Source organism: Lithobates pipiens, unplaced genomic scaffold (genome assembly GCF_037356315.1).
Source record: "Lithobates pipiens isolate NorthernLeopardFrog02 unplaced genomic scaffold, aLitPip1_a1.2 Scaffold_18, whole genome shotgun sequence".
Lineage (NCBI taxonomy): Eukaryota > Metazoa > Chordata > Amphibia > Anura > Ranidae > Lithobates > Lithobates pipiens.
Genome location: NW_027507758.1, coordinates 263,392,525 through 263,405,726, shown reverse-complemented (window position 1 = coordinate 263,405,726; position 13,202 = coordinate 263,392,525). Strand labels below are relative to the sequence as shown.

Sequence of the window (13,202 nt, the reverse complement as noted above, 5' to 3'; positions counted from 1 at the left end):
ATGCTATATCATTGCTTTGTTAGTTATGTGCTTTGGCTTCTAAAAAAAAGGGCACTTATTTGGATGAGTTCCTAATTATTCTCTGCCTTTAGGGATCTTTATAATGGTCATTAATGTACTGACATCTGTAATGTAGAAACTAATTATGTAAAGCCATACTTTAGCCTTGCAATATTCTCTTACATATTTTTTTTTTTTTTTCACAAACATTGCAATTAGGTTGTTTGCTAAGCAAGAGACATCATTTTGTTCTACTTAGCCTGTGAAGTGTCTCTTTTGCAGATAAATGTGGAAGGGGTCCACTGTGACAGATGCAAACCCAGCACTTTTGGACTTCATGTAGGGAATCCACTTGGTTGCAGCAGCTGCTACTGCTTTGGCCTCACTACCCGGTGTACAGAAGCAGATGGACTAATCCGAATGTGGGTGAGTAGGAAACTGTTGAGCCATATAATACCATAATGTGGATTCCTGCTGGTGTATTTTAGTAAAACATGCTGAAGCAGCTAATACATGCCAAGACATTCAATATACTGTTCTGATTACTTACTTTGGTCTGACTAACAAGTAATATTCTAGTCAGATCCATAACAGTATTTAAAAGAAAAGGCATTAAGAATGCAAATACTGTATTAAATACAGCCTGAGTAATAATCTGCATCACAAAGCAACATTTATACTGCTATAGTTTACCATCACCACCTTCAGCATGAAGGTACATTACCTGTTACAGGTGAACTAAAATGGTATAGATGATTTACCGGTAATCCAATATGCTTATAGCGTTTCTATATGTTACAATAGGCCCACTCAGTGGAGATCATTCCATTTTCTCCCATGTCCCAGTATAAAAAAATCAAGCTTATTGTATACAATTGGTCTTAAAAAAGTCCATACTTGTCCATCAAGTTTTACTCCTCTTACTAACTATACAGTTTACGTTCTTGCCCCTACTGTTGTTTAAGGGCTATATCCCCACTGCAAGATAGTTCTTATAATTATAATAGTAGCTGTAGATTTTGCCTTGGCAATATTTATGAGCCTCACTATCACATAGAAGACCTGTGCAGTGAAAAGTGTGTTCAACATTTCAGGCCGAGGGCAAAGTACCGGTCACCAGTATCAGGCCGAGGACAAAGTACTGGTCACCAGTATTGTCAGAAGGCTCCCTGCAGCCGATCTTTTGACTATTACTGACTTCCCCACCTTGTTCTACACTGTGTCTCTGTGTGGAGTCAAACATTTTGATAGAGGAGCAGGGCTTTTTTTTTCATATCAGAGATTGCCTACCTGATGATTTGAAGACTGATGGGATAATATTTAATAAGCAACAGGTGAGGTGCAGAAAGAACAGCTATACAGAATGAATCAAGTGCACGCCTTCCATTATTCATTATCCCTGTAGGATGAAATTGCATTGCACTAAAACTGCATTGTGTGCAATGTCTAGATGTCATGGATAAACCTAAAATGCTTTAAACACCCCCAGTGAATGCCTCAATTATTAGTGGTCAACAGCTTTTTAAAGTGGTTGTAAACTCTCCCCCATGTAAATCAGCATAAAAAACCCTAATGAATACTGCTTGTAGATATCTTCTTACTTGCTTAGTATTGTTGTAATCCTTTTTGTTCTTTAGAATGACATCACTGACCATGCCCAGATCTACCCTGATTTACGGCACACGCTCTATGTGCTTGTCTATCTATTATCAGGACTTCCTACGGCACAACACTGAAATCCCACAAGACTGCAGAATCATTCAGAGCTTCCTCCTACACCCCATGTGACCATGTGACATCACATGCAGTGTAAACCTGCCCATTACTGCAGTCTTATCAGCTGAAGCTGATAAGACTGACAAAGGCAAATATTAGTAAATTAGTAAAGTAAATACTATGAAATAAAACAAGTCAGCTATGAACAGGGAAGCAGGGTTGCCATAGAAACATTGGATTAAGAAGGAGACGTGGTTAACAGTACAGGAAGTGCTCAATGTAAGGGCGGAAATACACTCCACTGTGGACTCAGAAAACAATACTTAAGATGGCACTGCCTCACCCCTGGAAACACGTTTTTTAAAGTTTCTTTAAACAGTAAGTAATATGCGATTTGGGCTGGATTACAGTGGCTATAGTTTGATAATTACTTATTATAATGGACTAAATGAAAATAAGCATCAGAGTGGAAGAGTTTACTTCCTCTTTAAAGCACCCATACTCCATAATGTGTGTTCAGCAGCACTTTAAAACAATTCCACAACATGGGTAGTCAGTGGCCCTTTAACTTCCCCTTGCAATCCCAGCCTTCTCTGCACAAGTATGGATTATGTAATAAATAGATGTAGTTATTAAATCCTTATTTCCTCCTTCCTCCATTCTGAGTGTAAGGGGAGCACTCACCATTGTAAACAGTACTACATTGTTTATATTGATGATTGCTATGATTGGTCATCACAGACATGAAATGACTAGAGTCATTCCAATCAGTTCTGTGCCTCTAGCCAATGATCTCTAATGTCTAATGACAGCAGGCTCAGGGGCTTGCATGAGTGCATTGTATGAGTGTACAGCACTTAAAGTGGAACTACAGTCACCAGACACAAAGATGTCAGTGTCCGGCTTCTGAGTCTCAAACTATAGCATGAGACCCCAGTATCAGGTTGGTTTTAGCTAATTATATTAATATCTACTCTCAGTCTCACAGTCTAAAGCAGTCATTGCTGGTTTGGGCACAAAGGACCCATATATGCATCGCAGGCCTAGATTTCCAGAGTCTGTGTGTTTGGGAAGACAATCCCAAATGCGAAGAAAGACCACTCCAAGGATCCCCCAGGCCCACACCTCCCAAGAATAGAGCCCCCATCAAACGCCTAGGCCCATAGTCAGTAGGCTACCCTGCAGTCCCCTCCAAAAGCCCTGTCCTGGTTGGGTCTGTCACATGGGGGAGTTCCGTCAGTTTCAGTATTGCCAAATCTGTGCTTTGAGCTGCACTTGTGCAACTTACTGTACATGGGTGGACAGGCAGGTAAGTAGCATGTGGCATGTCTCTTCTGCATTAAAAATCCTGCCTGTCCACCCATTTTCATTGTGGAGCCTAAAGATCCACTTTAAACAGTACTCTCATCTGATGGCGAAAGCAGCAAAAAAAAATTCATGAGCTTTTGCCTGTAGAAAATGTACACAGCCAGTATCTTGGGCCTCTTCATACCTAGGCCACTGCCAACACTATAGACTGCTAGACACTGTGACACTTTGTGCTTCATAATGACATCAGTTTAGTAAAGCAGGGTCCTATTGTCAGATTGCAGCAATGGGGGGGAGCACTGTTTTTGACACATTCACGAGGGTTAAGCTTGAGAGACCCAATCCTGCTTCCCAATTGTACAGTAGCAATATGCAGCGGGGCTTAAAATGAGAATGGTGGAATCATCCTCAGGCACACGAGACCCTGTTTTCATTCCCTGCATATGGGACAAATGGCAGTAGGGACAGCAGAAATAGCAAATTTCCTGTACGGCAACTCCTCACCCATAGAAAAACATAGTGTTTGGGGTAGGTACCCTTTTCCTGGCCCTGATGCTAAAACCTAAACAAATGTGAATAAACAAGGAAGTATGTGTAACCTAGAAAGGGCACAGACCGGCTGTTTAAATATAAGGGGCAGCCATAAGGAGGTTAATAGTTGTATACATAGCAATAAGCAATCATTTTAAAAGAAAAATAAAGTTTTGGTTTCAGTAAGGCTCCATGCAACATTCCTTCTACAGGAGTTTTGTGTTCTGCCTGTAGAAGCAGTTCAATGTTATCTTATGTGTTCATGTGCATTAGGATGTTTACAGGGATACTTTGAGTTTAATGTTTAGAAGCAGAAAAAAAATCAATTCTGGTTTGTGTTTCTGATTGGAGCTTGGAGGCAAAAAAAAATGTAAAATGCTCTTAAACTCGTCTAAACTTTGTACAAAAAATGCTATATATGAGCGTTTTTTACTTCAGAAAGAACAGACGTTTTGTTTTAAGCCCAGTGTGCATGGAGCCTTCAGGATGATTTGACAAACTATTCTGTGCTGCACCGAATCTCAAACATGAATATTAGTTGAAGTTGTAAAAAATGTATGGTTTTCTTTCTGAGGTTTGTTTTGTCTTTTTAAAAAAACATTGTTTCTGTTATTGGTTTTCTAGTTGTCCCTGAAGCCTGATCAGACAGTACTCGAACTAACAGACTTTACCCTGCAGCATCGGACCACAAAAGGGGTATTTTTCCAACATCCAGAAATTATAGCATTTATTGATCAAGCAAAACAAGACTTACGTTCAGAACCATTTTATTGGAAACTGCCACAACAATTTGAAGGTCGGAAGGTAAATTAGACATGATATTTTCCAAAAATCACATGTTTTTTTTAGATATACTCCAATTACGTTGTGCAGTACATTTTACAATAAACAAAGATATAATATAATTGCTTCACATTTTACAATTTATAGCTGTTTTTACATCAAACAAATGGGATCAGGCAAAAACTGGAATTAAACTGTAAATGATTTTGTTTATTGACCTAGTATTTAAAACATCATCATGCCTTGCATTTATTACCGCAATTAGAGGCACATATTGAAATCCATCTTGGCTCCTTTCATCTACTTTCTTTATTCCTCCTTCATCTCCTCTCCTCATTACTCCCTTCTAGTGCTTACTTGAGAGACCCAAAAATATATATTTTTAAATACTTTGCAGTAAGAGCTTTGGTATTTTGGAGGGTAGATGGAAGATATATATATATATATATATATATATATATATATATATATATATATATATAAAATGTTTTGGTGTTCTAAGTAATTTTCTAACAAAAAAAAATATTTTAACTTGAAACCAACAAATGTCAGAAAAAGGTTTAGCGTTTAGGTGGTTTAACTTCCCTCATTTTCACACCAAGGTATATTCCTTTGATCTAAAGGACAAATTGCCACAATGTACGTAAAGTGGAGGGCCACCCTAAAATAAAAAAATGATATTAATATTTTCAAAAAAATATATATTTCATTAAACTTACCTGGAACCGCTGTTGCTAGGCAGTCTTCCTAATCTGCCTCTTCCTATTCCGTGGTGTTTCCTCCTCTTTGACCAGCAGCCCCGTTGCCTTCTGGGACATGTGTGTGTCCCTGAAAACAATGGGGCCATTCACAAAGCGCCACGTGACTTGTGCATGCGCAGTAGGAAACGGGCAGTGAAGCCACATGAGAGAGTGGCCACATTTAGCTGTAAGGGCTGTAAGCCTCCCAGTGCTTTCAGTGCAGCTTCTACCCACATCTAGATGCTAACGGCCTCATTTGCAAGTGTGAATGCCTTATGGATGTTCAGACTGTTGACCAACAGCACTGTGTATACAGAAGGGCAGTGATTTGCTTACAGCATTGGCCCGTTCTTTTATAGAATTACAGGAAGCCGATATCGGAACCAATTCAAATATTCATTTTAGCTCTATAAAAATAGATTTGGTTGAATGTTGTTTGTTTGTTTTAATATAATTGTCTGGAGTTAAGCTTAAACATTTTCCTTCACATTGAAGTTGACAGCTTATGGAGGGAAGTTGAAATATACCATCTACTTTGAAGCCAGAGAAGAAACTGGACCTTCAGCCTATGAACCTCAAGTAATTATTAGAGGTGGGCCCTCTGCAAACCAAAGGATAATTGTAAGACACATGCCTGATCCCCAAAATGGTCAGCTGACTAGACATGATATTGACATGACAGAGGTAACTTTTTTTTTTTTTCATTTATGTTCTCTGCTTGTTATAGGTATAATTAAAATAATCATTGCTTATAACTCATTTTGTTTTTCGGTTTCAGTTTGAGTGGAAAAATATGGATGGAGGACCTGTTACCCGTCAAGATTTCATGGATGTCCTTTACGATATACAATACATTTTAATTAAGGCATCTTATGGTAGAGTATTAAGACAAAGCAGGTAAGCAAAAGATAGTAATAACTTATGTTTTTGTAAAAGTATTAAACTAGGAGGAGGTTATCTACCAATGAGTTTCTAGAAATTCCTACTATTATTTTTTTTGATGTGGTATTTATAAAACTTGGAGGCATCAAGTTGAAAAATCTGTATTCAAATTGCTTTAACCACTTCAGCTCCAGAAGAATTTACCCCCTTCCTGACAGGGCCATTTTTTGCAGCACCGCGTTGCTTTAACTGACAATTGCGCAGTCGTGTGACATTGTACCCAAACAAAATTGTTGTACTTTTTCCCCACAAATAGAGCTTTCTTTTGGGGGTATTTAATCACCTCTGCCGTTTTTATTTTTTGTGCTATAAACAAAAAAAGAGCGACAATTTTGAAGAAAAAAAACACAATATTTTGTACTTTTTGCTATAATAAATATCCAAATAAAAAAAAAAAAATTCCCCTCAGTATAGGCCGATATGTATTCTTCTATATATTTTGAGTAAAAAAAAAATGCAATAAGCATATATTGATTGGTTTACACAAAATTTATAGCGTCTACCAAATAGGGGATAGATTTATCATTTATCTTTTTTTTTTTTTTTTTTTACTAATAATGGTGGTGATCAGCAATTTTTAACTGTGACATTGCGGCAGACAGATGGGAAATTTTTGACACTTTTTTGGGACCAGTGACATTTATACAGCGATCAGAGCTAAAAATAGCCATTGATTACTGTATAAATGTAATTGGCAGGGAAGAGGTTAACACCAGGGGGCGCTCAAGGGGTTAACTGTGTTTCCTAGGTGTGTTTTAACTGTAGGGGGAGGGATGGGACTAACTAGGGGAGGAGACTGACTGTTGTTCCTACTTAGTAGGAGCACACTATCTGTCTCTACTCTCCTGAGAGAACCAGGATTTGTGTGTTTACTCGCTGTCACGAGCGATCGCAGGTGCCCGGTGGTCATCGCGCCCACCTGGCACCCACATTGGCTCCAAGGTTACGCTGTGGGCTAATGCATCTTAAAGAGCTGATGTACAACTACAATGGCTCACGCAGGGGAGCCAACCTGTCTCAGTATAACTGCGGTGTCTGGTCCGGAATCGGTTAAAACCACACAGTTCTATTGTATAGTGCAGATCTTTGACCAGATATAATTCTGTAGCTATCCCTCAAAAGTGTCTGTTTATGTTCATTTAAATGCAATACACACATTTAAGTGTTTGGGATTTTGCTAATAAAATAAGGACTGCCCATAGGGATGTTACTTTGGTACAATTGGCCAATTTGAAAGGTTGCTTGAAGTATAAGTATTATATGGTGTCAGGTACCCTACCTAGAAATTCATCCTCTGTTTTACTTTGGCCACTACAGCATGCTTTTTCTCATTCTATGTCAAAACTGTATAGAACACGTTCAAAATACAATTCCTTCATGTCATGTAATATTTCCCTGAAGTACAGTAGCATGGGGCTATAAGCTCCTTTCTACTTTTAGACAACAGAGAGTTTATATGCACCACAGGATGCAGTCAACTTAACACAATTGCCTTGCAGACAAAGAGACACAGATCCAAAATACTATAATTGTGCACCATTTTATTAAAACAAATCCTCATAAAATATATAGCGGGTAATTTACAAAAGGTAAATCCACTTTGCACTGAAAGTGCACTTGGAAGTGCAGTCACTCTAAATCTAAGGTGTAGATCTGAAATGAGGGGAACCTCTGCTGATCTTTTCATCCAATCATGTGCAAGTTAAAATGCTGTTTTTTATTTTCCTTGCATATCCCCCTCGGATCTACAGTGACTTTACGTCCAAGTTCACTTGCAGTGCAAAGTGGATTTTCCTTTAGTAAATAAACCTCATAGTGTTCAGCCACTTCTCTGCAATGTTCCCTAGTGTTTTTATCACTGTGGTGCAATTATAGTTACATGCAGAGCGGCGGTTGGATGTTTAGTTTTTTTGTAATTGTATTGTTCAGCGAATATAGGATAACTGGTAAAAGGTAATGAACAGGTTTAACCACTTGCCGACCAGCTGTGGGGAAACTGATGAGCGTGGCCGGCGTCCACCCACGATCGCTCCACGGAGAGGCAGAGCGGGAATCTGTCAATGTAAACAAACAGATCTCCATTCTGGCAGGGGAGTAGAGAGTGATCGTCTGTTCCTAGTGTTTAGGAACAGCGATCTCTCAACTCCTCCAGTCAGTACACTGCCACCACAGTTAGAAACACCTACCAGGGAACACATTAACCCCTTGAGCACCCCTAGTGTTAGCCCCTTCCCTGCCAGTGACATTTATACAGTAATCAGTGCATTTTTATAGCACTGATTGCTATGTAAATGTCAAAGGTCCCAATAAGGTGTAAAACGTGTCCGATTTGTCTGCTGCAATGTCGCAGTCCTGCTAAAAATCACTGATCACCGCCATTACTAGTAAAAAAATAATAATAATAAAAATGCCATAAATCTATTCTCTATTTTGTAGACACTATAACTTTTGTTCAAACCAATCAATATACGCTTATTGCATTTTTTTATTTACCAAAAATATGTAGAAGAATACACTAAATTGATGAAGAAATTAGGTTTCCTTTGGAGATATTTATTATAGTAAAAAGTAAAAAAAAAAATATTTTCTTTTCAATTGTCGGTCTTTTTTGGTTTATATAATAAAACCGCAGAAGGGATCAAATACCGCCAAGAGAAAGCTCTATTTGTGGGGGAAAAAGGGTGTCAATTTTGTTTGGGCACAGCATCGCACGACCATGCAATTGTCAGTTAAAGCGACGCAGTGCCATATCGCAAAAATGGCCTGGTCATTAAGGGGGAAAATCTTCCAGTCCTTAAGTAGTTAATCAAGAAATACACCAGATCCAATTGTATGGGACTGAATCATACTGGGTAATATCAAAGCAGTTTTATGGGGTGTGCTTTAGGATAAAATGGAGAAAATATTCTAATTGATCCCAGGCATCCTATACTTTATGGAATAGATCCAATTTGTCTGTTAAGGTTGCAGAAGGGTGCTCCATGCCTCAAACCAAAGCTATAGTATCTAAAGTATCTAAGATTTGGCTATGAGATGGGGGGGGACTTGAAAAACAGCTCCTATAGATGGCCCTTCTAGCTGCTGTTAAGACATTATTGGCCAACTTCTGTGATTGTTTAGAAATGTGTTAAAATGGTAACCCCTGAGTGGAGTGGATGGGGTCGTCAGTCAAATAGGCATTGAGGATCTTTTCAAGCATGGACCAAAAAAGGTTGGAGGTTAGAATATGTGCATAGTAAGTGAAAATGAGAAACCTTGTCTTGACCACATCTCCAACAGGAAGTAGGGTTGGCTTTATGAATCACCACAGGTGCCCTATACCAGTACATCAAAGCTTTGTATTCATTCTCCCTATATTTCAACCATCTAGAGGATTTAGAAGTTGACTCCCATATTCTCTCCCAAGATTTCACAGAGATAGAGCGTTGGAAAACATGGGCCCACTTACGCATATATAAGTGAAGGTTTTCAGTAACCGGGAGCACCTCATATAGTAATTAGTAGATAGAGGATATGAGGTGTAGTTGGTGCGGGCCTTGGATGCAGATGTGTTAAAATTTGGTTGGGTGGTCTAAAGCTAATGATGGAGAGAGGGTGGAGAATAAATGCTTAAACCGAAGATAAGAGCAAAAGAGGTTTTTGGAAATATGATGCTTAGTGTGGAGTTCCCCAAAGGACCTAAGTTTGCTTGTGACTGAATCTACAAAATGACATAACTCAAATCTATTTGCTTTAGCCCAAGGCATCATTCTTCCATAGGACATGGAGTCTAGGATTGAAGGATTAGGATTCTTTGTTTTATAAATGATTATTTGGACTATTTTGAGATTTTTTTACTCTAGCGCGGGTGATACATAATACATTCACATCATTGTATGTACCAATTAGCTTAAACGTTGTAGAACATAACCTAGTTCTATTTCTTCATTTGCTTGGGGGCATCTACTGTGATCTATTAGAACATATTTTTGGCCACCATTTTGGTGCTGAACTATAGCTAAATTATTGGGGTGCTACCCATATCAATACTAGCAATCCTATCAAAAATTCTACCTTGATGAGCAATTGTCAAACAGACAATAAATAGTATGAATGTGTAAGTCTTGTCGTTTGACTATTTTCACTTAACATAAAGAATCCTAACATACATCATATCATTGTAACGAAAAAAAAAAAATACAATTTCATTTTCTTGAAACAAACACAATACAAAACATATTAAATGATGATGGATGGATGTTGTATTATTAACCTCCCTGCAGGGACAGTGTCCCTACCTCTGAGTTTAATAAGCACTCATGTAATGTTAATAACTCTTCCATGGCTGTTGTATTGTTAACCTCCCTGCAGGGACAGTGTCCCTACCCTAGAGTTTGATAACCACACAAGTGATCTTAATAACACATCCAGAAAGAATATGCATACTAAATGACACAAGGGAGTGGTTGCTCATGGATGAATTTTAACTACTTTACTGAAAACCAGCACAAGGCAATAAAAATGTACATCTCTAGATAATAAATCAGTACAAATGTTATATTAATCACAAACTAGCAGAAATGTTTTCCATTTTCTCTTACATAAGTATGCTGGTGATTTATGCATTCATACAGAATTGTGCTTTCCTGCCTATCTATCATTTCTATTTTGTGTCTCAATATAATTCCAAGACAGTGCATTGTTTTTGAAGCGAACATAAAGCGATAATATATTACATCAGCTCAGGCAGCAAGTATGCTCTTCATTTTGCTTGAAATTATTTAACATTTCAAACAGTGACTAGGAACTAGTTGGGCTGAATCCCCAAAGACCTTTACTGTGCAGACAGCAAGTTGTTGCTTGCTCTCAGAAAGCCTCTCAGACAAGCAACAAGTAGCTCTGTGCTCCCACAGTTTATTATTATGTAAATTTACATCTCTGGTTGTAAATAGTGTGCTGTACATAAACTATTTCCTCAAGTTCTGAAGATGACGAAGAGATTTTTCATTAAATGCATAGAGACTTGCTTCTGAAAAGCTTGAACACCACACTGAATAAATATGTATATTTGAATCTTTATCTATATGCATTTTCCCCATGTGGTATATAAATTGTCTAAGGAAACTGTGTTTTTCCCAACTAGAGGCCCTTTAGTACCATTTCTTTTGGTAGATTTCATTCTTTGTAAAGCAGCATCAGTGCATTCAGCTGGGCATAATGTCTAGCCTATCCAGGGAATCTGCAGAACTCAGTTAAGCATCAAATGCTCACGGTAATGACGTTAGGGCCATTATACTCTTTATTCCCAAGCTACATGTGCTCAATTGTCCTGCTGCCCTTGACATGTTTAATCAGTTGCTGTTTGTTGTATTGATCTAATAAAAAGCTGGTTAAATCAGTATGATCTTCCAGCTAAAGAACAAATATAGAGCAAACAAAGATTCTGTTTTATTGCTCTTTCTATTGCATCTTGTAGGTAAAGTCAAACTCCTTGAATACATTTGCATGAATTTTAGTGTATATATCACATAGAAGTATTGCTTTCTCAAAGTATACAAACCAAACAAACAGCCAAGTGATGATTAGTCAAATCATGCCAAAGTCCTAACAATATATTCTTTGAGAAATACAAAAAAAATACTCAAAGTGAATGACAATCTTTCTACTACAAGCTTACATAACAGGATAGGCCAGCAGAAGGTTATTTTCATGTGAGTGAAAAGGAGCCAGAGGAGGAAATGACTGGTACCAGCAAACATTTCCAATGTCACTTTCAATGCCTTTTTAGATGTTGATCTAGACACCCATGCTAGACTGGACAGCCAGATCTTAGACCTCTCAAGAGACACAAGAGATTACACTGCAGTTAAGCATTTAAGCAGCTGTTTCAGGACCCATCATACCCTGTGATGCCCCATCATTGTCCAATCACAGGGTATAATGGGTCCTGAAACAGGTTATATTGCTTAACTGCGGTGTAGTCTAAAAGGGTAATGCTTTACTATATCTATAACTGTACAGTATGTCCAAAATCATGGGCATGTTAACACTGGGAAAAACATGGTTTGCTAGATATTGCAAAATATACATTATAAGCTAAGCTTTAACAAGCAGGGCCCTCTGATTCCTCCTGCATTGAATTGTATCGTAACCGTACTGTCTGCCCTCATGGTGTAAAGTGCTGCACAAACTGTTGGCACTATATAAATCCTGCATAATAATAATAAACAGAAACAACAATAAACATATAATTCGAAAAATGGGAAAGGGTTTCAACTTTTATAAGGTTTTGATTGTTACCGTTGTGAAAGTTTTTACTCGACTATGTCTCCCTGATATCCTGGATGTCAGGATATGACAAAGTGTCACAGATAGGCAAATAGGGGAAACCTCTCCAACTGAACCACAGACTCACTCAATCAAAAACTTACAAATATACAATTTTGACCAGAGTTAGGCTAAAAACATAATGGGGGTCTAGTAAATAAAAAAAAGTCAAATGATAACCCGTGGAGTTGGAAAAGGCAAATGGTGAGTAGTCAGTTGTAAAGTCAGTTTTGCCCTCTTAAACTCACTATTTCACTCATTTATGCTAACCATTAGGGCATTCGGCAAACAACAAAAGTGTTTGCGGCAAATTCAAAAGTCGCAAGAACCCCGCTAAAGTCTATGGAACACTAATATGAAAAACCAAAGGTGCTAATTTTAAAGGCTTATATGCAAGTTATTGTCATAAAAAGTGTTTGGGGACCAAGGTCCAGCCCCAGGGGACTTGTATCAATGCAAAAAAAGTTTTAAAAACTAACGTTTTTTTGGGAGCAGTGATTTTAATCATGCTTAAAGTGAAACAATAAAAATGTAATATTCCCTTAAATATTGTGCCTGGGGGGTGTCTATAGTATGCCTGTAAAGTGGTGCAGTTTTCCCAAGTTTAGAACAGTACCACAGCAAAATGAAATTTCTAGGAAAAAAAGTAATTTAAAGCTGATTGCAGCTGTATTGAATTGTTGGGTTTCGGCAATATAGATAAAACCCATTGAAAAAATGGCATGGGTCCCCCCAGTCCATTACAAGGCCCTTTGAGTCTGGTATGAATATTAAGGAGAACCCCAAACCAAAAATTAATAAATAAATTGCCCCCCAAGGCCCATACCAGTCCCTTCAGGTCTGCTTTGGATATTAAGGGAAAATTTACACCATTTT

General features: G+C 38.0%; 1 protein-coding gene across 6 annotated transcripts in view; it reads left to right on the top strand.

Annotated features, from left to right (window-relative positions):
• The window catches only part of LAMA2 (laminin subunit alpha 2), a 1,237,914-nt gene that overhangs the window by 884,924 nt on the left and 339,788 nt on the right, over positions 1-13,202 (top strand). For all 6 annotated transcript variants that reach the window (XM_077486899.1, XM_077486900.1, XM_077486895.1 and 3 more), the window contains 4 exons: positions 283-426; positions 4,180-4,359; positions 5,574-5,762; positions 5,857-5,975. In XM_077486899.1, coding sequence (XP_077343025.1) covers positions 283-426; positions 4,180-4,359; positions 5,574-5,762; positions 5,857-5,975 — 632 coding nt within the window. The remainder of the gene's footprint in view (positions 1-282; positions 427-4,179; positions 4,360-5,573; positions 5,763-5,856; positions 5,976-13,202) is intronic.